Genomic DNA, 26,659 nt, shown 5'->3' with positions numbered 1-26,659 from the left:
TTTAGTAACGTATTGTTTAGCCTCCATGTGTTTGTCTTTTTTACGTTTTTTTCCCTGTAATTCATTTCTAATCTCATAGCGTTGTGGTCAGAAAAGATGCTTGATATGATTTCAGTTTTCTTAAATTTACTGAGGCTTGATTTGTGACCCAAGATGTGATCTATCCTGGAGAATGTTCCGTGTGCACTTGAGAAGAACGTGTAATCTGCTGTTTTTGGATGGAATGTCCTATATATATCAATTAAATCTGTCTGGTCTATTGTGTCATTTAAAGCTTCTGTTTCCTTATTTATTTTCATTTTGGATGATCTGTCCATTGGTGTAAGTGAGGTGTTAAAGTCCCCCACTATGATTGTGTTACTGTCAATTTCCTCTTTTATAGCTGTTAGCAGTTGCCTTATGTATTGAGGTGCTCCTGTGTTGGGTGCATATATGTTTATAATTGTTATATCTTCTTCTTGGATTGATCCCTGGATCATTATGTAGTGTCCTTCCTTGTCTCTTGTAACATTCTTTATTTTAAAGTCTATTTTATCTGATATGAGTATAGCTACTCCAGCTTTCTTTTGATTTCCATTTGCATGGAATATCTTTTTCCATCCCCTCACTTTCAGTCTGTATGTGTCCCTAGGTCTCAAGTGGGTCTCTTGTAGACAGCATATATATGGGTCTTGTTTTTGTGTCCATTCAGCCAGTCTATGTCTTTTGGTTGGGGCATTTAATCCATTCACGTTTAAGGTAATTATCGATATGTATGTTCCTATGACCATTTTCTTAATTGTTTTGGGTTTGTTTTTGTAGGTCCTTTACTTCTCTTGTGTTTCCCACTTAGAGAAGTTCCTTTAGCATTTGTTGTAGAGCTGGTTTGGTGGTGCTGAATTCTCTTAGCTTTTGCTTGTCTGTAAAGCTTTTGATTTCTCCATCAAATCTAAATGAGATCCTTGCCGGGTAGAGTAATCTTGGTTGTAGGTTCTTCCCTTTCATCACTTTAAGTATATCATGCCACTCCCTTCTGGCTTGCAGAGTTTCTGCTGAGAAATCAGCTGTTAACCTTATGGGAGTTCCCTTGTATGTTATTTGTCGTTTTTCCCTTGCTGCTTTCAATAATTTTTCTTTGTCTTTCATTTTTGCCACTTTGACTACTATGTGTCTCGGCGTGTTTCTCCTTGGGTTTATTCTGTATGGGACTCTCTGCGCTTCCTGGACTTGGGTGGCTATTTCCTTTCCCATGTTAGGGAAGTTTTCGACTATAATCTCTTCAAATATTTTCTCTGGTCCTTTCTCTCTCTCTTCTCCTTCTGGGACCCCTATAATGCGAATGTTGTTGCGTCTAATGTTGTCCCAGAGGTCTCTTAAGCTGTCTTCATTTCTTTTCATTCTTTTTTCTTTAGTCTGTTCCGCAGCAGTGAATTCCACCATTCTGTCTTCCAGGTCACTTATCCGTTCTTCTGCCTCAGTTATTCTGCTATTGATTCCTTCTAGTGTAGTTTTCATTTCAGTTATTGTATTGGTCATCTCTGTTTGTTTGTTCTTTAATTCTTCGAGGTCTTTGTTAATCATTTCTTGCATCTTCTCAATCTTTGCCTCCATTCTTATTCCGAGGTCCTGGATCATCTTCACTATCATTATTCTGAATTCTTTTTCTGGAAGGTTGCCTATCTCCACTTCATTTAGTTGTTTTTCTGGGGTTTTTTCTTGTTCCTTCATCTGGTACATAGCCCTCTGCCTTTTCATCTTGTCTATCTTTCTGTAACTGTGGTTTTTGGTCCACAGGCTGCAGGATTGTAGTTTTTCTTGCTTCTGCTGTCTGCCCTTTGGTGGTTGAGGCTATCTAAGAGGCTTGATGGGAGGCTCTGGTGGTGGGTAGAGCTGACTGTTGCTGTGGCGGTCAGAGCTCAGTAAAACTTTAATCCACTTGACGGTTGATGGGTGGGGCTGGGTTCCCTCCCTGTTGGTTGTTTGGCCTGAGGCAACCCAACACTGGAGCCTACCTGGGCTCTTTGGTGGGGTTAATGGCAGACTCTGGGAGGGCTCACGCCAAGGAGCACTTCCCAGAACCTCCGCTGCCAGAGTCCTTGTCCCCACAGTGAAACAGAGCCACCCCCCGCCTCTGCAGGAGACCCCCCAACACCAGCAGGTAGGTCTGGTTCAGTCTCCCCCAGGGTCACTGCTCCTTCCCCTGGGTCCCGACGCGCACACTACTTTGTGTGTGCCCTCAAAGAGTGGGGTCTCTGTTTCCCCCAGTCCTGTCGAAGTCCTGCAATCAATTCCCACTAGGCTTCAAAGTCTGATTCACTGGGAATTCCTCCTCCCGTTGCCGGACCCCCAGGTTGGGAAGCCTGACGTGGGGCTCAGAACCTTCACTCCAGTGGGTGGACTTCTGTGGTATAAGTGTTCGCCAGTCTGTGAGTCACCCACCCAGCAGTTACGGGATTAGATTTTACTCTGATTGCGCCCCTCCTACCGTCTCACTGTGGCTTCTCCTCTGTCCTTGGACGTGGGGTATCCTCCTTGGTGAAGTCCAGGGTCTTCCTGTCAATGATTGTCCAGCAGACAGTTGTGATTCTGGTGCTCTCACAAGAGGGAGTGAGAGCACGTCCTTCTACTCCGCCATCTTGGTTAATCCCCCCTCTCTGGATTTCTTATCTCCTATCTAATTTTTTCTCTCCCCGGGTTCTCCTCAAACTTCCTCATCATAGCATCTACCAAGGCCTATAGTTCTGGGAAGGTCTCATTCTCCCAAATTGTCTTTGACACTTCTTCTTCCAGGTGTATTTGCTATTGAGAGTATTCATAGGTGAGCCAGTGCCTTAATCTTATTTTGATACTGATGGGCAAGCTCAGCACGAGGGTCACAGAGTTCTACTTCCCGGCAAATTTTGAGGGAGAGGACCACTGGGTAAAAATGGAACCGGGAAGTCATGTAACTTAAAAAAAAAAAAAAGTACAAAGAAGGCTTTTGCCATTAGTGCGAAAGAACATATCTCCCTTTCCCAATCTATGGTGGATAAAATGTGTGAGCATACAGGCATTGACTTGTTGCCTTGGATAAACTCAGTATTCTTAGGATGAAGTCATACATAATTAATTACCTGTCTCTGCATTCTTTCCAGAGTGATGGCTCTTAGTATTCACACTCATGATAACTTATGTTTCCTGAGTACAAGAGCCCCAGGTCTGCCAATTAAGGAAGAAGAGGCAGTGGCGGTTATATAACCTTGGTGCTTCTGTAATGTGGTGGGTAATTATCTGTCTTTTTTCTTCTTAACTCCTAGTGTCTGAAACAGTACATGCAGCTGGCAATCCGAGAAGGATGTGGGTCTCCCATCACTTGCCCAGACATGGTGTGCCTAAACCACGGGACCCTACAGGAAGCTGAGGTATGGATGACTGCACTGATTTTTCCCTCTTTCCTGTTGACATGATTTCCTAGGATCTTGACTCTTTATGTACTTCTCTGCCAGGGAGTCTAGAAACAAAATACAGAGGTTAACTTTTTAAAGGAGTACTTTATTGCTACATACCTTGGATTCTTTATAGAAACTGTTAAAGCTGTTATTTACTTTGGTTCTATTTCTAAATGCCCTCTGAGTGTTGAAGAAGCTCTAGAATAGGCTAAGGTGCTAGAAATTTACCAAGTGTGAGGTTTGGAGGCTGAATAGCCGTGGCCTTATCTGAATAGTCAGATAAACAGGTGACAGATTAGCCATAGTTACAGATAATATAAATTACTGTGATTCTGCAAAGGTAGCCTGAGTTGAACCATTTCCAAAGAGCAGAGAAAGGCCTTTCATTCAATATTTATCAGGCATAGAAATGTCTTTTTTGAGTGAGTTCTTCCACTGTATTAAGACTGTGATGTATCTCTTTCCTTTGTTTTTTCAATCCCTGATTAGTAGCTTGCCCTTAAATCTGCTTTTAACCTTCAGGCCCTGCTCACTTTAAATCTTGTCTGTGTTCATGTAGTTGCTTTCTTAGCCAGTATACCATCTAATCCTTTCAACAAACTTATAAAACTGAAGCCCAGAGTGTCTAAGTAATTTGCCCAAGAGTGCATATCTAAAAAGCAGAAGAGCTAGAATTCCAATCCAGTTCTTTCTGACAAATTACGTGGCTTTAAGAGTAGAACTAGGTAGATAAATAGAATGCATGATAAAGGACTTGACAGTTGAAAGCCCAATAGAGTGCATATATGTGTGTAGATATATAGGTGTGTGGATATGTATGTATGTGTATATGTTCCTGTGTGTGTATGAATATGTGTATGTAAACATGATACATACACACACATATGCTTTGTATACAAATATATATGCTTTACATATATATCCTTTGCTTTGTAAGCAAAGCAGCTAGAAAGATGTTATAGACCATTTTTAACCAATCTGCATCTGGGCGCCCTGTGTTTAGCTTATGAAATATCGGGTAAGTGGTGCAATTGAGCTTGAAGTGTTTTGGGGGGAAGAATAAAAGGAATACATAAGGGTTTAGAAGTTGTTCATTTTAGGAAAATCATGAAATAAATTGAATTTTTAAAATAAAAAGGCAATATTGAATATGTACATCCTGTGGTGAGAAATGTTTACTTTTGTGTGAGTAATGGGTAGAGGAAATTAAAATGGGGAAAAATTAGGTTATCTACCAAGAATACTATTGATCTGTGCAACTTGGAAGTGGTTTTTAAAATGAGACCTAGATTTGCAGGAGCATCTTTCTATACATAAGCCTTCCAGGGAGTATGCTTCCTTTTTTTACTGAGTGTACAATGCGCCAGGCCCTGTTCCGGGCCAGGACAGAGAGGTGAATAAGACAGTCCCAGTGCTGTCCTCCTGGAGCTTCTGATCTAGCAGGGAGACACTGAACTGATAAAGAGCCAGATAATTATAAGAGCAAAAGGTGTGAGATGGAACAGCCAGCAAGAGCTGTGTCTGCCATGGAATCTTATTTAATTCATGTATGCAAAATCTATTAAACATAAATGAAGTGACGTTTCTAAACAAGCCTTTGAAATTAATCCCAGTCTCTCTTCTAGATAAGCCTACAGGTGTCTATTTACATCTAACTAAAATTAAAATTAGAGATTCATTCCTTTGTTTGCACTGATCACATTTTAAGTACTCAGTAGCTACATGTGGCTAGTGGCTAGCAGGTTAGACAGCACAGAACAGAACATTTCCATCTTTGCAGAAAGCTCATTACATAGTGGCGTTCTAGACTTTGAATGAATGGTAACCATTAGCCATTGACACTTTGGATATCAAATGTTAGGGCTAATGTTGTACAAATGAATGAAGACAGGCCATGGTTTGTCTGAGAGATCTCTAGAACAGAGTCTAACTTTCCTGGTTTTCTTAGTATAGACATTCCCTGGTCATCTTCCCCCATAGTTCTCTTCTTCTTAATCCTTTCTTTTCCCTCTGTTCACATGCTCATTCACACTTCCCTAATGCTGATTCCATTTACCCAGCTTTACTCTAAAAACAATTTTACTTTTAGGCTGCATTAAAAGCAAATAAACCCATAATGGCTCTTAAAAATGACAAAAGGATATTTGAAAAACAGAACGAAAACATACTCCAAACTAAACTATGGTACTTCTTACATTCTCCAAAGTCTGTTTCCCATTAGGTAAGTAAGAGACACTCCAGGACATTAAAGGACCATTTCTGTACTCATAGGTCTGGCTAAGAGCCTGACTGAAGATGGGCGTGAGTTACAGTAATCAAATGTTCTTAATTAACTTGCCCTATATTTTTTTTCAGAGTAAAAAAATGTGGTGGTGGTGGTGATTGTCTCTCATTTTTGAACTGAGAAATGAGTAGGTTATAATGGAGCTATTGGTGGCTTTGACAGTTTATATGGGACTATTCCTTACACACATGAGCTTGGGCTGTACCATCTCCCTTTCTGACTTGACATCAAGCTTTTCTCATATACAGTTATTATTATTATATCACATATCTCTTAATCTAGATATTATTGAGTATATCACAATGGGGCTTATCCACATTGTGCTTGACTGGATTCTGTCTCTATGACTGCTTCTTCCGTCATTTAAAAAAGTGTTTATTTTTATAGGTAACACATAAATATACTTTGCTTGTCAAGGATAATTCTGGTTAAGGCTGAGGTTCCCTTTGTGCTGAAGCTATTTATAGTACAATACATGGTTCTTCACCGTTCGTTGTCTTACAAAATGCACGTAAGTATAAAATTTTTCATCTTCAGAGGACACCAGGAATTTAAGCTCTTTCCTCTGAATGCTTTCCTATGTAGGTCTAGCTCACAAAGTTGACTGTGCTTCATATGTGTGTCTCCTGCGAGCTGTAATGCTTCCAAATTAGCTCAGTTGTGGCTCTGCCCCTTCACTTCTGTTTATCAGGAGTAGCTTCATCAGCTTCATTCAACCCAAATACTGTTTACGTAAGAAACAGCAGAAAAGGCAGCTTCCCTTCAACGTCGTGGAAGCTGGCGGGAGTCAGTGACTGGAGGACTTGTGTCCTAGAGGCGCAATTACTGGGACCCGGGCAAAAGGAAGACCTTTCTTGCGTCATCTGGTACTTTCAGCTGTTGCTCAGCAGCGTTTCGAATGCACTTGATCCAGGAATCTTGTCCAACATGGAATTATGAAAGGCAGGACACAGATGGTTGGTTCTGATAGCATTTCTTCAGGCAAGGCCTTTGCTTGAAGTTAGTAGCCCTGTTAAAAAGGTGATTACTCATTTAAGCAGTTTCCTTACTGTGTTAGGGAAGTAACATACCACCACAGGGAGAACCTGACCCATTTGTCTGGGCCATGTCAAATTTGAGTGGCGAGGGACTTCCCTGGTGGCGCAGTGGTTAAGAATCCACCTGCCAGTGCAGGCGACACGGGTTCAATCCATGGTCCGGCAAGATCCCACATGCCGCGGAGCAACTAAGCCTGTGCGCCACAACTACTGAGCCTGCGCTCTAGAGCCCGAGAGCTACAACTACTGAGCCCACGCGCCACAACTACTGAAGCCCGCGCACCCTAGAGCCCGTGCGCTGCAACGAAGAGTAGCTCCCACTCGCTGCAACTAGAGAAAACCCGCACGCAGCAACGAAAACCCAACGCAGCCAAAAATAAATTTTAAAAATACATATTTTAAAAAAAAATGTTAAGTGGAGCACATACCTACCATTACACGGCCTGAGAAGTTGAACTTCTACCCCTTGCCAGCTGGCAGTGGATGGCAGGGAACAGCTTCTCACCCACCAATCCTCCTTCCAAGTCCTGGGGCACTGACACGACCTGCCTTTACTGCTGGTGCCACAGCGCACACCCAGAGGATGAATGGGTGCAGCTGTTCTTGTCAAGAACGGGGGCTCCAGAATTGCTATAGGAAGGGATTTAGGGTGGGGCACTGTGGAAGGACTGGGATGGGGGGATGGAGGAGTGGAGTGCCAAGAAATTTGAAGTTATATTTGCAAAATAAACACAGTTTTTACTCATATCACGTGTTTGTTTAGGGTGGCTTACGTAAAGCCTGCTGGAATTATAAGAGATCCAGTTGTTCCCCCCAAATCACCCTTTAGCACTGTCTCCACTTGCCATCTTTTCACTTAACTCCTTTTTCTCCCCATTATCTGAGTATGAAGCTGGGGCAGAGGAAAAATGAGGATGCCCAGGCAAGTGGCCATATCGATGTTCCTGTAGTTTAAGGACCTGAATGGGAAGGGACTGAACACGTCTATAAACAACCTTTGGCTGGGATCCCTGTTGGCTGGAGAAGAATAAAACTTTGGGGTGGCACAGGATAAAGGAATCTGCCATGCTGGAGTTAATAGACGTTTTTGAGATTCCAAGCTGAATTTTGTCTTAGAACATATTTAAAATATATTTAAAACGTTGTTTGAGGGCCTGCACGCAGCAGCGAGGACCCAATGCAGCCAAAAATAAATAAATTAATTAATTTAAAAAAAAAAAGGTATGGCTATATAAATTTTTTTAAAACTGCATATAAGTGGAGAGTAATGTTCCTAAACTTGTCCTTTAAGTGAAGGCAAATATAAGAAGACTCAGCAGCGGTGGGGTGAATGTGTCACGTGGATGTGCACGTGGGCATATCCCTTTTACTCATTGATGGGCTGAGGGAGAGAGGCGGGGGATGATGTGGGAAGATGTACTGAGGCCTCTGCAGAACAGGTGGAAAAAGAAGAGCAAAAGCAGCCCTTTCTGAAAGATTCCTGGCCCTGGAATTCCAGGTCTCCTCCATCTTTTGCTTCCCCAATGAGCCCTACCTTCCGGCTCTCAGACAATGATGCCCTCTTGTTTTTTCAGCTAGGATTTGATAGCTAGTGTGAGCTTGGTTTATTACAGTCAGATGGATGAATGGGTGGATGGGCCAGTTCTTATTTTCTGGGTTGTGATAGGAAACATTCTTAGTTTCTGTGTTAGTGTGATAGGGCACTTATCCATAAGGCCAGTACTATTTCTCTCACCAGTATTTTTGCAAGTCGCAGCCCTTCAAAAATTGCCAAAACCTTGACGTGCTGTAATGATCAGTTTCTGTGGTCAGCTTCATCTCCAGATCTACTGATCTTTTGTATTCTATGTTCAGCCTGTTCCTTTAATTTTTAAGAGCAACCATAGCAGAAGTATGACTTAAAGGATCAAACCTAAGTAAAGTCCAGCCTATTTTTTCCCTCTTCTGTCCTGGCTTTCCAGACCTTGATGGGTAGTACGTACATGAAAGCCAATCCCTAGCTTTTGTGTTTTAACCATTTTATTTTTCTAACTAAAAGACAGCATATATTGTATTTATCAATATAATGAGAACACACTGTACTCTTAGCATTAATGCTTCTCTGGCAAGCAGGCTTCCCTGTCTGCTCTTTTTTTTCCTTTGGTTTTTGTAGGGTTAGTGTCAACGTAGGTGGTGAAGTCTGCTCAAATATTATGGTCATAGTTAGTAATGGTCCACAAGGGTGTGCCTTTTTGTTTCTTCTCATTTGTGGATTTTAGCTATATCCAATTAACTGCTATATATAATAGTTCCAGCACCCCACATATACATATATTCTGAATTCCCTGCCTATGCTCTGCTATAGGTGGAGGGGGGTGAAAAAGTGAAGACTTTCATCAGAGTAGGAACTGGGTATTGAATAAATACCCCCAGGTTCATTTTTAACAACAACAACAAAAAAGACAGTGATTGCAGGTAATTAGTAGCCTTTTGTTGTTATTATTCTGATATTATTGTTTTTGTTCTATTAAAATGAAACTGAATTTGCCTTCTCTTTGAATGAAAAATTTTTTTCTTTTTGGAAAGTTTCAATAGTGATGAGGAGAAAACGTGGTCTTTGGATAGGAGGAGAGGAAAATTTTTGTTTAACAGGTAGATTAGTACAAATTTCAAAGGAGAAATAACGAAAAATCACTTTAAATCAAGTTCAGGATTTTTTAGTAGTTGATTTGAGGGGGGGGTGTTCTCTCAATAGTTGAGAAAATACTTAGAAATTTTTGTTCCTGTTGTTTGAATATGAGTCTGGTTAGTAATGGATTAGAACTCACTGAATAAAATAAGCCTTGTTAGTCTATAGCGACCTAAATAAATAAATGAATAAACAAATACATGAGGGGTAAGGGACAACTCTTACTTATAATAGAATTCTAATTAATAAATGCGGAAATGAATGATGGAAATAGAAAATCATTATTAAGCAAATAACACAGTGATAATTATTATAGGCAAGAATTATTGATAGATACAAAAATTAGTGGGAAAACGTATGATGAAAAACAGTGTATTTGCAGAATCTCAAAATATCTCACTACAAGATACTTCCTGGTTACAAAGGGTAGAGAAATCTGGCAGATATCACCTTAATCAAGTTAAAAAGTTAACATCGACAGTAATGAGACAGGTTGTCCTCATGTATCTGCTGATGACGCAACATCACTTCTGTGATATTCTTGCTAAAAATGCACAACCTCAACCTAATCATGAGAAGGCATCAGACAAACCCACATTGGAGAACATTGTACAAAATAAGTGGCCTGGACTCTTCAAACATGTCAAGGTCATAAGAGCCAAAAACAGACTGAGGAACTTCCATAGACTGGAGAAGGCTAAGGAGACGTGGCAACTAAATGCAAGGTGGTATCCTGAATTGGATCTTGGACTGAAAAAAAAAAAAAAAAAGACATTAGTGGGACAATTTGTGAAGTTTGAATATGGCCTACAGATTAATTATTTTGTATCAATGTAAATTTTATTATTTTAATAATTAACTATGGTTATGTAAGGTGTTCCCATTAGAAGAAGTTGGGGGAATGGCATTTAGGAACTTTATACAATTTTTTGCAACTTTTTGTAAGTCTAAAATTATTTCAAAATAAAAAGGTTTAAAAGGAGTGTCTTGGTGTGGTTTTGAATGATTTGGAATTTGTTTGTTGGCAGGAAGAGGATAATTGAATACATAAGACACCTCATTATATATAATCTCTTTTATTATTCTCTAGGATTTTCAGTTTTGCAATCAATCTTAGTGTCCTTTTGATTTGTTTCTTTTTTCTAAGCAGTAGCCCCTTAACCTGTGGCCTGATTGAACCTTCAGTACTCATCCTAACACATTTATTTCAATTTTATAATTGTAAAGACCTTGAGCAATAGTGACTTAGCTCTAAATAGCAACTGAACCAGGAATTTAATACTCTGGATCAGCTTTTTTTTTTTTTTTTTTTTAAACTGGGTTCAGCTTTCTCTCATCTAAAGTCAAAGTATGTAAAAATATTTCAGAAAATTACCTATAATGTATGAAATCTAAAAAATGATAAGATCAAGGAATAGATCTTTTTCTAAACTTATGTGTACATATTCCCTCCTGAGTAACTTAAGTTTCTTGAAGGCAGCTTTGGTATCTCCTTCCTCTTTTGTATCCCAAGCTTCCAGCCAATGCTTTGCCCGTAATAGACTCTCAATGAGTTTATGGAAAAGAAGTCCAGGAGGTAGGGGCTGGAGAATAGACTGGTGTGTTTTGTGTTAACTTTATTCCAAAAGGATCAAACAGAGTGAGAAGTGATGGAACTAACTTTTTGTGATCACACATTTCAATAGAAAAATTGCTATACCATATTAAGACCTAATTCCATACAAACCTTTGAGCTATAAAATAATAAGTAGGAGATACAAGGTAGAGTAAGAGACAAAAAAGTTAGAGACCTCTGACTTCCCTTTTGGCAGTAATGTGTCCTCAGATGAAATTTATCTTTCTAATTTAAAATTAACTTTCATCACTATCATTGTTGACTTTTTACTGCATTCATTTCTGTCATTTTTCTCATTAGAATTTCATCTGTGTCTAAAATATCTCCTGTTTGCTTTGTCTTCCATCAACTCTGTTGGACTTAGCTGTTATATAAATTGCTTGTCATTGAAAAAAATCATAGTTTTTAGGGGTTGCCTTTCAGGGGTTTGAAGAGGTCTTCATCAGTCCAGAAACTATTTTAGGTGGTGGCAGTTAGAGTACAAGACTGTCCCATAGAATCAAAGACCTCAAGTAGCTTCTTTTGGGGGGGGTGGCGTGTTGTTAAAAATAGATTTCTAGAATATCACTGAGGTCTCTCGGGCCCAGATGACATCATTCCCCAAGTACTTTTGGCCCAAAAGTTAATGTAGTATTAGATTATTTGTCCTCCACCTGCAGTGAATCAGTGACTAAGTCAAGAATTATACTCTGATTCTTAATGCCTCCGATCTCTTCACGAGCCTGTACCTTCTCTCTCCAACTCTGCATTTTATTGAGATAACTTTGTCTTTCAGGAAAGATGTCCAGATAGTATTATAACAGATGAAACAAAACTGGCTTTCAGTATGAGAAAAGCCTAACCATACTTTTAAAAAAATTATGGTAAAATACGCATCATGTAAAATTAACCATCATTTTTTTTTCCAGTGATTGCTAAGGAGCTTTTATTTAAGGTGCCAGATGAAAATGCAACATTTTCCCCCCAACTGGAAAAAATGTTATAATTAAATTTACGTTTTAGGAGATTTTACTTGGCACATAGAAGACTGAACTTGCCCGTTTTGTGGTTCTTCATGCATTTTAGCTAACTTAGTTTAATTCATTTGCAAAATAAACAAGTTGAATTTTTTTGTGAGGAGGAGAATTAGGTTTTCATTCCCTTTTAAAATATATTTGTTAAATACCATTTTAGATGCCTCATTTTTAAGGGTTTTCTCAAAGCAGACTTCCTTCCATTAGTTGCAAGAACTTTCATCTAGATATATTTTATGCCAAAAATATGTCATGTTTTACAGCTGGAATTGCCAAGGCTAAGACTGTGTCCTTTATCAACTTGCTGAATGTCTGAAAACCTAATCTAAAGTCCTTTGATTTTCTCAGTTATAGGTCTTTTAAGCAATGTCAATATATTTATATGTTGACGTCAGTGGAATTATTATTTTTAGAATGCCAGTTTAAGAGCAGTTAGCTTTTCCTGCATCTGCCTTTGAAATGCAATTTAAAAATTATTAATTTGAAATGTCATTTAGTTAGATGTGAATCAGTGTTTTTTCCTAGTGGCATCTGAAATGGAAGTGGGAGTCTAGCCACAAGAAATATGTCAGGCATTTCTTTTCTACCAGGGCATGGATGGCAATGAATGATCACCAAAGGCCCCGTGAGGTGATTTTGGTCAGAAGAAATGATTTTTCTGTTGCTTAGAAAGTACTCTTTCCTAGGTGATTAATGAAGTTCTCATTATTCCTGAGACAGTATCTACCTGATCTTAGTCTTAGCTTTTCTTAACTTAGTCTTAGTTCTTAGATTAGAACTATAATCTTTTTTGTTGTTAGTCACCCCAGCCACTCCCTACACTTGAATCTTCAGGCTTTGTTTAAAGAATGATGCCCAGTAGAACTATAATCTTTTAAAAATGTCTTAAAAGAGAAGAGGAGCATCATTTGTATACGTGCACAGATAATTTGGGAAGTCCAAAAATTTGGTTGTCTGGTCTTGTTAGATGCTGATAAAAGAACAGGAGGTGATCACTGAGTTCTGTAACTGATGCCTTGAGCAGCGAATCCTAGCCATGGCAGAGGACTGGGGATGATTCGGGAATTGCTGCTTCTGTTACTGCATGAACAGTATAAGGAAAGAGGTTTGTGGATAGCTGGTATAGAGAGGATACAGTAAGCCAAACAAGAAAAAGGGATCATAAAAAGACTGGTAACTCAGGGCTCTGTGATGACTGAAATCTCATCTTTTAAATGTCTCTGGTTTCAGATTGCCTGTTTGGTATCTGTGGATCAGTTTCAGCTTTATCAGCGGTTAAAATCTGAACGAGGTAAGTACACACTCTTCTTTTTATCCTGATGGTGAATGTGGTTTTACATGTGTCCTCTTTACACTAACCTGTGTGGAAGGTTAAGGCAGCTGTGAGCTGTCAGAAAAGCCACCAGGGTACTCAGAAAAAGACAAACGGTAATCGCAACATAAAATTTCAACTTTCTCAGCCACAGCCAGGAAAAAAAAAAAAAAGCAGACTGGCAGGAAACAGAACTTTCCTTATGTTGGTTGTTTTGTATTTTTAATTGGGCTCACGTGAGAGAAGTTCTGCAAAAGTTGGGTAGTTTCACAATAACAGTACGACAAAGAAAGTGACCCTCAAAATGGGTTTTACCACCAATTTCCCTGCTCTTGAAGATCACTTCAAAACATTCATCCACCCAAACATTTTCACTGCTTATTGTAGTAGTCACCGTTTGTTCTTGTTCAATCACAGTGACGGCTGAGTAATCATTCTAATGCTATTTCCAATGTATTGGACTAATTTTCTTTCTGACTTTAGACTTGGGGTAATTTATATAGCTTTTCTATTTGTACTGCCTTTTTATCTGTAGGAATTATTTTTTGGTGTACTTTTCCATATCTGAGAAGTAGAAGAAAATAGTTTCCCCTGGAACTCATAGGCCTCGTTTAGTATATAAAATAAAGTCTAATCTAGCATGAATGTACAGTTTTCTGATTGCTAGCTTTTTAATCTGGATTAATAAAGTCTAGAGGTAAGAGGGTAGGGGAAAAAATGAACTTTTTTTTTAATGTGCCAGTAAATTTGGTAAACAATTTATCTCATTTAGTTTTTGCAATTACCCTGACAGATAATTCTTACATGAAAAAAGAAAGAAGAGCATGTGGCGCATAAAGGGGGTAAGAATAGGAATATTTGCAGGAGAATCACAGGATGGCATTCACTACCTTTGACCAAAGTTTGGTTCAGTCTCATAGGCTTATTTTTTTTCAGCAAGCCAAAAGCAGATTCATCTCTCATGGGTATATCATTTAGCTAAATTTATAAGACTGATATATGGAATTTATTTAAAAATTCTTGGACTACATTACTTGAATTACATTTTTGCCATATAGGAAGATGCAAAAAGGATGTTGTCGAACATAGAATCAGAACCAGAAGAGTCAAATGAATTTTAGGTTTAACGGATGAAGACATAGCCTGATACACCATCTACACTGTCCTGTGTAGATTCTGAGCTAACTAGAGGAATTAATGATGGGTAGTTTATATTGGCCCTCCCTAATCCATCCACATGGGCTGATTAGGTTGAGCATCATAACATCAGATGCTGATGAAGGGTATCAAACATCTGCCCTGCCATTTTCCCACTTTATCATCCCTATATCCTCCATTATAAAAATAAATTACTGCTGGAACATAGGCATTAACCCCGTGGATGGGTGTGGCTGGTAGCAGTGCCATGATTTGAGGGATCTTACCTGGAGAAAGTCAAAGGAGTTAGGCTGGATTTTCAGACTTCTTAAATAGTGAGACCTGTCAATCTCACCAGTCCCACTCAGTAACCAGGTCTCAGCCCATTTATAGGGTTCCCTTGCCCCAGATGCATCTCTCCTCCAGACCATCGACCTCCTCCCCACCCACCCATTGCCCCATCTTGTCAGTAGCAGGCCTTATTCCTCATTGTTTACAAACATTTTGTTAAATAAAATGTCTTTTGCAATTAATTAGATAGATTCTAATAGTACCAGGAATTAAAACTTTCTGTGAGTTGGTTCTCACTGATGAATATAAATTTTTAGTATATTCTAAAAATAGTGGCTAAGAGCCTGTGTGGGAATGCAGGCTCCACCCCTTACTAGCTGTGTGACCTTAATTTCTGTACCTCAATTTTTCACCTGTAAAATGTGGATATTAATAGTCCCTATACCACGGGGTTCAGATGAGGATTAAATGAATTAATACATGTAAAACACTTCCTTGAGTACTTCCTGTGTCTCAGTGTTCAAAATATTAAGTTGTTGGTAATAAAAATGCTAATAAAGTATATTCAATGTTCTGCTTCTATTCCCTTTTTTCTAAGATGAGATAATCATAACATTCTCTAGGAGATATCCTCATATTGAAATAGATGTTATGATTGTCTTGTTGTCAATGGGATTAGAACACTTGAAATTAATTGGCCACATCCATTTTTTTTTTTGGTATTGTACATTCTGTGAGTTTGGAAAAATTTATGATGATATGTATCTACCAATACAGTATCATACAGAGTAGTTTCACTGCCCTGAAAATCCTCTGTGCTCTGCCTGTTTGTCCCTTTCTCCCCCTTAACCCCTGGCAACCACTGATCTTTTTACTGTCTTCATAATTTTGCCCTTTCCAGAATGTTATATAATTGCAATCAAACAGTATGTAGCCTTCTCAGATTGGCTTCTTTGGCTTAGCAATATGCAGGTAAGTGCCATATCCATCTTTACAATAGGAATAGCCTTGTCATATGCAAGATGCACATGGAAGATTATTGGCCAGGACTCTTACTCTCCCCCGGATAGTGCTTGGATAGATGCTACCACACTTTGCCTTGTGACTTGGACTTTTCGAGGTTCTTGTTTTCAACCCTACTTCTGACTGGCTTATTTCTTCATTAGATGTGATAATATATTCAGTCTGGTTACAAGTTAAGCAGGTTTTGGAGTCAGTCTTTTTTATAGGTGGTCTTCCATATCTCTGATGCATTATAGATCAAATAGTTTTACTCATACATGGAATTTATTTTTTCCTCGCAAGTTCTAGGCAGATGCCCCATACAGATCCCATGAATTGACAACTGATTTTATTATTCATATTTTATAGATGAAGAAACTGAAAATTGGAGAGATTGAGACTTGCCTAGGACCACATAGGTGTGTCCAAGCTTCCTCATCTATAAAATTTTTTGAATTCTATAATTTTTTATTTTTTATTGTAAAATAAATACAACATAAAATTTACCACTTCACCATCTTAGGTGTACAATTCAATGGCATTAAGAACGTTCACAATGTTGTGCAGCCATCACCACCATCCACTTGCTAAACTTTTATCACCCCAAGCAGAAACCCTGTAACAATTAAACAATAATTTTACATGCCCCTCTTCTCCCAGTCCCTGATAACCTCTAATCTACTTTCTGTTCTGTGAATTTGCACAGTCTAGACATTTCATATAAGTGGAATCATACAGTATTTTCCTTTTGTGTCTGGCTTATTTCACTTAGTATAATGTTTTGAAGGTTCATCCACGTTGTAGCATGTATCAGAACTTCTTTTTATGGCTAAATAATATTCCATTGTGTACATATACCACATTTTGTTTATCCATTCATCTGTTGATGGACACTTGGCTTGTTTCCACCTTTTGGCTATTGCGAATAATGCTACAGTGAACATCGGGGTACAATCCCTGCTTTCAATTCTTTTGGGTATGTAGCTAGCAGTGGAATTACTGGGTCATACGGCAATTCTATGCTTAGTTTTTGAGGAACTGCCAAACTGTAAAACTCTGTAATTTAATTAGACATTTATACTATTGTAAAGGATGGAAGTATTTTTTAATTTATTTTTTATTTAAAAAATTTTTTTGGCTGCATTGGGTCTTTGTTGCTGCATGTGGGCTTTCTCTAGTTGCGGTGAGTGGAGGCTACTCTTTGTTGTGGTGTGCAGGCTTCTCATTGTGGTGGCTTCTCTTGTTGCAGAGCACGGGCTCTAGGCGCGCAGGCTTCAGTAGTTGCAGCACGCGGGCTCTAGGCACGGCACGTGGGCCCTAGAGCGCACAGGCATCAGTAGTTGCGGCGCGTGGGCTCAGTCGCTGTGGCTCGCGGGCTCTAGAGTGCAGGCTCAGTAGTTGTGGCACATGGGCTTAGTTGCCCTGTGGCATGTGGGATCTTCCTGGACCAGGGCTCGAACCCGTGTCCCCTGCATTGGCAGGCGGATTCTTAACCACTGCACCACCAGGGTAGTCCCGTATGGGAATATTTTAAATTTGGAAGTTTGTTAAATCTGATGACGATTTGGTTCAACTTCCTCATTTTATAAAAAAGGAAACTGAGACCCAGAGACGTTTTGATCTTAGGCGATTTTGGAAGGCAATTTGTACTCACGTAATTCTTCCTCAGCATCCATTATAAATAATTATTATTAGAAAATAGACATTCCAAGTAAGAATAAGTTTAATAACATTCCAAGTAAGAATAATTCTTAATTCCAAGTAAGAATTAAGTAAATGCAGTTTACTTGATAGGGATAATCTTTATCTAAATCGTATACCTCCGTTTTACATAATAGACTTCATATTCACCTCTAACTCAACACTTACCAGCTAGGTGACTTTGAGGTCTATGTCATGAAAATATTTTAGTGGAACTCTTTAAGAGGGGATCTTGAGATGTATTAAATACTAATATTATGAATGGGTTAAATGACTAACTGGTGGAAACTAAAACTCATTGGCTGGACTCAGATAGAATTGGAGAGATTGTTTTTACTCTGAAAAAAAGGTAGAATCAGATTAGTGGCAGCTCTATATCTTAGTAAGAAACATTATCATTAGTTTTGTCCAATTCTTATTGCCTACCAAGTTCTTTTTTAGTTTTTAGTTTGTCATCCAGTGTTTTAGTTTTCTTCTACATTATGTTACATATATGATTAGCTTGTCTTCTGTGTCTTTGTTTTCATCTGCATCTTTGTGGGGAAAATCTTTTGAACAGAAATGGCCCCAAATCACCATTCTGTTTACACAAAGCAGAGAAGTGTCACTTGGCATTGATTGGTTATTCTGTGAATCCACTTTTCATCCATCTGCGATTTTTCCATTGGCTACTGCTGTGTTTGTGGGTTTTCTGTGTCTGTCTTCCAATATTAACAAAGAAAAGGGAATACTGAGTTTGGCATGTGTTAGTGATTATTGCTTTACTTTCTTCTGGTTCTCAAAGCACATGTCTGATTATTAAGGCTAGAATTTTGTTTGTCTCTTGCTTCCAGAACCTACTTTTTCAAATTAGTTTTTTGGAAAGCTGGGTTAAGATTATGCATCTCTAGTCCTTAAGAGTTTTTTCTAATTTTCGTGATCCTTTTTACTTACTGTAACTGCAAGTTGCTTCAGTTCCTTGGTAGGTGAATGTGTCTGTTCTTGGATATTTGTATAATTACCAAGTGGTTAGAGACTCTTACAAATGGTTTGAGTGCCATTATTGTTCTTCTTCATAAAAAAAGTGAATACCATAGGAATTTATTTTCCTGTTATCATCCGTTAATCCTACTGTATTCACTCATGTATTCAATATGTACTTATTTATGTACTGAGTATCTGTGTGTGCCAGGTGCAATTCCAGATGTGGCTTCAAGCTATGGTTCCATTTTTCTTTGAAAGCTCTTTTGTTCTCAGCATTTTTCACAAAAGCCTCCTTTCTTTTTTTTTTTAATTAATTAATTAATTTATTTATTTTTGGCTGTGTTGGGTCTTCGCTGCTGTGCGCGGGCAAGGGGGGCTACTCTTCATTGTGGTGCGTGGGCTTCTCACTGCAGTGGCTTCTCTTGTTGTGGAGCACGAGCTCTAGGTGCGCGGGCTCTGTAGTTGTGGCGCACGGGCTTAGTTGCTCCGTGGCATGTGGGATCTTCCCGGACCAGGGATCGAACCCATGTCCCCTGCATTGGCAGGCAGATTCTTAACCACTGCGCCACTAGGGAAGTCCCTACAAAAGCCTCCTTTCATTTTGAGCCTTAACATTTATGAGACGGCTCTTCAAATTTCATCTTGCTCTTGCATTTGCCCTTGGTGAAATGCTCCCACTCCATCATTTCTATCTAATTATTAAGGTCTTATCTCACCAGAGCTCCCTGTGTAGCTATTTGGTTTCTTTTAGTGTTTTTACTTTTTAAGACTGGGTGATACTAAATGACTTTATCATCAGTTCAGTTTTATTTTTTAACACCTCCCATCTGTCATTAGTCACCTTCCTTTTCATAGTTTCTGATCACAAGCTCATTCTTATCATCTGTGTGTGTGTGTTTTCTTTTTAAGCCTGATTTTCTGGTGTTTTGTGATAAATGTATGACTAAGTCTAGGGTTTCCTTCCCAAGCTATTCTGTGCTTTCAGATGGTAACACTTTCTCCTTGGCTTCACGCTTCTTCAACTTTACCATCCCGTTCTTTTTTGTTGATCAGTTTTAAACCTAACACAGCACCCTCTAGATGTTACAGCTCTCCTCTGAAAAACTGAAGTGTCTGCAAGAAAAGACATTTATTAGCAGGTTGGGTGAGATTTCTAAAGGGACCTGAATAAGAGGCACAGTGTTCATAAGTGTTTTCCTCTTCCTCTCTGCAAGTCCATTTCCTCATCTATAAAATGGGGCTAGTAATGGAATGATGGTCCCAGAGCTGCTGTAGAGAATAAATGAGTTAATATCGTGTATGTCACAGTGTGCATTCAATAAATTATTACTGCCATTATTGTTATTCTTCTTGTTGTTATTCATCACTACCACCCCCAAATCTTGTCCCCAGTTTTCTAAACTAAACTAAGAAAGAATCTTCCAGAATCCAGATCATGTCTTGGAGTGAGTGCACAACAATATCGCTCTGATTTCTTTTCATCTTAGTTCAAATCTTTTTCAGTGTGTTTCCTTCCTTATTGTCCTAGCTTCTAGAGAGTTGTATAGAAACTTGATAATCAAGGCAAATTCCTTACCCCACCTATCATATCAGTTTCCTTCATACAGTATATTCTTACTCAAAGCATCAATCCACCTTCTCTGAACACCTCCAAGGAGATTGTGACTTGCTGAGATGGAGCATTCAAAGTTGCTGCTTCAAAGGGAAAAGATTCCCATGGTGATGGGGGGATTAAAATCTATTTAATAACATGATTATGTTTTTACATAAATAATGGTATCCTAGGAGTAAGAAGGCCTGATCCCGTCACGTACTCACTAACCATGTGTTATGCAGACTCCTAACTTCTGTTGGTCTCAGTATAACAGTGTTAGACGAGATAACCTCAGAAGTTGTTTCCAGGCTTCCCTGGTGGCGCAGTGGTTGAGAATCTGCCTGCCAATGCAGGGGACACGGGTTCGAGCCCTGGTCTGGGAAGATCCCACATGCCGCGGAGCAACTAGGCCCGTGAGCCACAACTACTGAGCCTGCGCGTCTGGAGCCTGTGCTCCGCAACAAGAGAGGCCGCGATAGTGAGAGGCCCGCGCACCGCGATGAAGAGTGGCCCCCGCTTGCCGCAACTAGAGAAAGCCCTCGCACAGAAACGAAGACCCAACACAGCCATAAATAAATAAGTAAATAAAATTAAAAAAAAAAAAAAAGTTGTTTCCAAGTTTGAAATGCTGTGGTTCTCATCAACTATCTTGAGAGCAACCCCTCTGCTGATGGCCACCTCTGTTTGGGTATGTTTACTGTAGCAGATGTTAATTCCAATCAGTTTAGTTTAATTGCATTTTAACTATCTGCAGAAGACCTTTGTTCTTTGAGATAGTAGAAAGCAAATTAATTTTATCATAATTAAAAATGCAGTGGGTCGTAAAAGTTAAAACAGTTTGATTTAACTCAGCTGATAATTAAATTAGCTTGAGTGCATGGCATTTCCCACAATAATAAACATGCCTTCAATGTCTTTTTTGGTATAGCCTCACAATGGTAGAAGATGGCAGAAAAACAACTTGTGTTAGCTGAGAAAATATCTAGCCGAATAAAAAGTAAGCTTCACATATCTAGTTCCAGGTGGGAAAACCAAGGGTCTGGAGTTTAGTTTTTTAAAGCTGAAAACAGTTATTGGGGTCAGATGTGGTCTGTAGGTTTCATGACGATTTTATTTTCTTGGCATGTGTCTATGTCCTAATAATTGTCAGAGTATAGAAGTAGAAAATAGTTTTAAATAGCATTTCCTGCCTTATGTAATTTACATGAAGAAGCAGAATCTGAAGATCAAATAGTCACGGGGCTTTACTTCAGTAATCAATTCTAATTTTCATAAGTAGATTCCAGTTCAAGTCTGTGACTTCATCTATCTCTGATGTAAGTATGTTACAATTAATCACTTCTCAATCATGTCCATATTAAAGTGTTGAGGGTACTGTTCTCTTTTTCTAGGTTTCTGAGCTTTGCCCCATCTCAAAGCTGCAGAAAGCTTTCATCACTGCTGATAGAGAAGAAATTATTTGAATATGCATCAGTTCATTTTTTTTTTTTTTCATCTTTGGAATAGAAATTGGAAGGAGGAAGAAACTGAACCTTAAATGTTTTGGATAATGTGCGTTTTGTTTATCTACATAATAACTGTGTTTTCTGAGCCCAAAGCCAGGAGGTAGAATTGAATTCACAGTAATAGTAGTAAAAAGTGTTTTAGAAAGTCCTCCATTCACCCCAGGGGCTCTCCTGCGCTTCAAACTCCTCTCAGATAATTGGTGTGGAGGAGAAGACAGCTCTTGCTCGTATGATAGCGATTTGTCTACCACCTGGTATCCATTAATCTGTTCCTTTTTGGCTTGGCTTCTGGGAAGTCCTGTTAGCTGCCGAGGCTGCCAGTTTCTGATGGCTCTTCAGCTTTTTTCACCTTTTTACCACTCTGGCTTCTAGGCCCCGCTTGTGGTATACTCTGTTACCTGAGGTATATGAAGCAAAATGGTGCTCTTAATGGCACATTGGAATGTTAATAATTTTAAAAAAGCAAGACAACTCTTTTAGCTTCTTTGGACTTTTACTTGTAGCTGCTTTTCTGGGAGCCAGGCTGAAGGATAATGTGAAGGACAGATGCCATATTGTATTCAGATCCCTTTTCAGTGTAACCCTGGCCAGACTTGTATGTCTAAATCCCTGTTCTGTTGTGAGGAGCTCTTCTCCAAGAGACTCCAAGATGCCCTATACAAATATCTCTCTGAAGAGTTGTGTCTGTTCTCTAAAAATGTCTAGACGCAGGGCTGAACAATACAGAACCTTGCCATAGATGCTTTTGTTATCTTTTATTACCATAGGGAATTAATCTACAGATACTATTTCTTACACTTCTGTTATGTTGCTTCACTCATTTATTCAATGAATGCTATGTTCTAGGTACGTGTCTAGGTCAGTAGTTGTCAACTGGATGACTACATCCAACTGCATCTCTACCAGGAAATCTTGACAGTTTCACCTTCAAACTATGCTCCGCATTTTTAGTACTTCCACTTCTAACATATATCATCTTGGATTAGATGTATGATCTTGGATTAGATAACTACAATAGCGTCTTACTAGATCTCTGTGCTGCCACTTTGTTCTGCTACCACATATTTTTCCTACAGTAGCCAGAATAATCTTCTGAAAGTGGAAGTCATATCACAGCACTCCCCTGATCAAAATGGCCTGCTTCTCATCACGTTTAGGCCTTATCATAATCTGCGATCAGACCCTTGATGACTATCCCCAGATTATTTCCTGTGACTCTCCCCTCTGCTTACTTAGCTCCTTGTAAGACTGGACTGCCTTATTACATGTGTAAATCCCTTCTTTTGCATTATTTGGATAAAAGTTGGAAATCTTTCAGACCAAAAACCATGTGTAGGTTGGCTGCTTATTCATGGTTCTCACTTATAGACTTAAATGTGATTTTTTAAAATGCACAGCTATAAAAAACCCTCAAAAACAGAAGTGATGTTTGCTCGGTATCATCTGGTTCTTACAAATGTAACAGTCCCAAAGGCTTATCTTTCCCAATTCTAACCAAATTAATACTGTAGTCACCCAGTTGAAAGAGTAGAAAGTGTGCATTTGAGCTGCGTGGTCTCTGTCATGAATCAAAAACAGAGAAGGCAGAGAGAAAAACAAATTAAGTATTCTTCGTGTCTTCAGGCCCAGAGACACCAATGTACCTTTTCTTTTCATTCAGAAATGTCCATCATGAATTTCTGCAGCGTGTGGCTATTTGACTATAAGGGAGAAATCTCTGCAGTCCCGTCTGTACATCCAGTAAGAGAAATTGAGTCACTACTCCTTTGAATACTCATTCCCTAACTCCTTGCTAACTTACTTCTCTCCTTACTTTAACATAGAAATATAAACTGAGAGGACTTTAATGAATCTGGCTAGATTGCCCCCACCCCATCCCCTACCCTCCTACCCACCAGAATAGTCATTTACTCTGCCTTTAATGGTTTATCAAGAAGGCAATAATAACACACCTTTTTTGGCAAGTATCTTTTACATAAGCAGAGCAGTATTTAAAAGTTGTAGGACAAGCTCAAGTACCTGTGTAAAAAAAAAAAAATCTGTGCCCCAAAACAAATGTTCCATAAACAAAAGATATTGTATTGCTACTGTGGGTACCTCCTGTATGGACAGACATTTCTCCAGGCTTTAATCATGTGATTCTAACTAGCAGGGCTTTCTTTTTATTGAAATTACTTAAAAGGGAGGCTGATGGGAGAAGGGGGCCCTGTGTGAGAGAAGTCACTGGTTTAAATTAGTAGATATCTGGTCTTCGTTTTCTCCCCAAGCCCCCTGCATTTATAAAGGGAAATTTTGTGATCCGCTGGGAAGGAGGGGAATATACTGAATGCATCCCATCTGATGGTGCTGATTGGCCTAGTGAGGGGGCTTGGAAGCCTGCTAGGGAGACCCAGAAACACCTCCTTGTGACGTGCTGTGTTTCTAAGTGGAACCTAAGCCTGTCCTCTAGGGTAGCTCTCCCTGGAGTTGAAGATCCCAGACAGATATGCAAGAAGCAGTTAATGAATAGTAGGCTAGAATATATAACCAAATACTAAGACTCTTCAGAAGGAGATGTAGACATTTGTGAATGTGACTTCTGGGATAAATACCTGTCTGTATATAGGATGTTCAGGAAGTGGGAAAAGTTGATCAGCAAATCTGGTTGAAAGAACCATCCCTTCTATTATAGTTTTGACTTCTTTTTGTGCTGCGTGAGTTCTGTCCTTCACGTTCCCACACGGTGCTCCATACTTGTCTGCGCTGGAGTTGGTTTTATATATTTATGTGTTCATTCTCAGTTTGGCTTGCTTTCAGTGATGTATTGTAAACAGATTTTAGGGGGGCGGGGAAGGCTTTGATTTACAGTGCTTACCAATTTCCGTGGTGTAAATACTTCCACTGTGGCTGATTTCCAGCAGCCAATGTGATGTCGCTGAACGTGGCGTTGGAAAGAGATGTAGTGGGTTCTTGTGAACTGGCAAGAACCCACTTCCGGAGGTGACTGCCAGTATCCTTGCTCAGTGTTTCCTTTAAGTGCAGAACCTTTATCCTAATACCTGGAAGGAGACTCTTCTTTCACTTTTACACCTTGTAAACTCTGGCTGCCTACAGAATTGCTATTCCAGGGATTTCTTTTTTTTTTTTTTTTTTTTTTTTAAGAGTATTAGTCATTTTTACATTTTTATTTATTTATTTATTTATTTGTGGCTGTGTTGGGTCTTCGTTTCTGTGCGAGGGCTTTCTCCAGTTGCGGCGAGCGGGGGCCACTCTTCGTCGCGGTGCGCGGGCCTCTCACTGTCGCGGCCTCTCTTGTTGCGGAGCACAGGCTCCAGACGCGCAGGCTCAGTAATTGTGCCTCACGGACCCAGTTGCTCCGCGGCATGTGGGATCTTCCCAGACCAGGGCTCGAACCCGTGTCCCCTGCATTGGCAGGCAGATGCTCAACCACTGCGCCACCAGGGAAGCCCCATTAAATCTCTGTTTATGTGATGCTTTAGCTCTTTCTAACTTAATCTCGTTGTGTTTCATCTCAGCATGTGTCACCTGCTTTGTATTGTGATTAGGAGGGACTAGTTTTACCTTCTGATTTTAGAGCTGATTAAAAGGGGAAACTTTAATTGTGGATGCTTGGACAAAAAAGCATAAAAAACATTCTGTATATAAGAATGTTTCTATATTTTAAAAACTTTCTTACTTCCGTCCCCTAAGATCTGTTCACGGATATTTGTTAATAGTTTTATTTTTGTTATCTTGTGAGATGTTTTGTCAGTTATTACATAGCGTATTATTATTACTTTTTACATTGTATTTAAACATCTCTTTCCCTTTTCATACTGTGAGATTTCTCAGCAGCAAAGCCTCTATACACAGGGTGTCCAGTAAGTAGTTGAAATTGATCATTTGTTGAATGAACAATGAATAATAGACATTTGTCTAATTTTCAGTCTTATCATCACAAGAGGTCAGACCTGAGGAAGAAATTTGGAATAGTCCAAATTAAAATGAGAGTTGAGGCTTAGCCATGGCGTGAGCTCTATAAATAAGTAAAATCTAGGACTAAGTCTTAGATACCATCCGTCGTTGGAGCAAAGGAAGCAGTATTGATGATAAAGGGGAAAGGAAGATTGTGGGAAGAAAACAGAGAGGCCAGTGCCTTAGATAGAGTTACAAGAAGAGTATCAGATAAAAGATGGATTGAGAAACATTTGTTGGATGTGACTAGAGGGGTGTCAGTTGTACCTTTCAGAGAGCAGTTTATTTAATGTGTTGGGAGTAAAATCTTTGTTTTAAAGACTTAAGGAGGATATGAGGGGATAAGAATGGGAATCAGAGAATGTGGATCACTCACCCAAGGATTAAGATGAGATAGGAAGTGAATGAATGTTAGGTATAGAGAGGAAGTAGGATTCTAGAAGGGGTAATTATTATTCATTTTAATGTTAGAAACATTTTTCATCATTGCCCTTATAAGTGACACTTCATAAAAGAGGTTTAGTTTTGAAAGTGCTATATGTAGAAGTCCATGTTTTGCCAAGTCGACATCTTTTCAGATGTAGAGAGCCCTGATTGAGGTGGATGGGGATCTGTGGTCTAATATAGATCATCACATACTTTCAACACCAGGACTGATGTTAGTGTGATTTTAGTGTGCACATGAATCTAGTGTACTTGAATCTTTTTAAGGTGATCAGTAGGGATGCTATAAATTTTATAATATCTCTTAATTTTCCTTTCCTTTCCCTCCTTTATCATCAAACTTTTAAAAGACCTGTGATTTAGAATGGTAAGTAGATACTTAAGGTGGGAATCCTTAGTGCTAAGTTACATGCCAGACTTCATTTCTTTGGGCTTAGTATTTGCAAAGCAGTTTAAAGAGTTTGGAGAAAACATAAATGGTGTGGAAATCAAAGGTCAAGATCTTGGAGCATACGTGTGTCAGTGTTCCCTTAACTTTTTAATCATCCTGTCCCAAAATTTTGGGTATCTTAGAGGGGTTCACCTCTCGGAGTCTGAGGACCTGTGAATCATAAGCTTCCCTTCTCTGATTATATTTGGCCCATCATTCTCTAATTCCTGCCCCCCAGAATTATTAGATAAGAAAATATGTTTAAGGATGCTCTTTTTGAATGAAAACCTATAATAAGCATA

At 39.1% G+C, this 26,659-nt stretch overlaps 1 protein-coding gene across 1 annotated transcript in view; it reads left to right on the top strand.

Annotated features, from left to right (window-relative positions):
• RNF144B (ring finger protein 144B) overlaps positions 1-26,659 on the top strand; it is an 81,002-nt gene that overhangs the window by 45,313 nt on the left and 9,030 nt on the right. The window contains exons 3-4 of the mRNA XM_068558363.1: positions 3,276-3,380; positions 13,255-13,315. Of these exons, the coding sequence (XP_068414464.1) occupies positions 3,276-3,380; positions 13,255-13,315 (166 nt within the window). The remainder of the gene's footprint in view (positions 1-3,275; positions 3,381-13,254; positions 13,316-26,659) is intronic.

The sequence above is a fragment of the Eschrichtius robustus genome, chromosome 12 (assembly GCF_028021215.1).
Source record: "Eschrichtius robustus isolate mEscRob2 chromosome 12, mEscRob2.pri, whole genome shotgun sequence".
In the NCBI taxonomy this organism is placed as follows: Eukaryota; Metazoa; Chordata; class Mammalia; order Artiodactyla; family Eschrichtiidae; genus Eschrichtius; species Eschrichtius robustus.
This window is presented reverse-complemented; position numbering and strand designations above follow the sequence as displayed.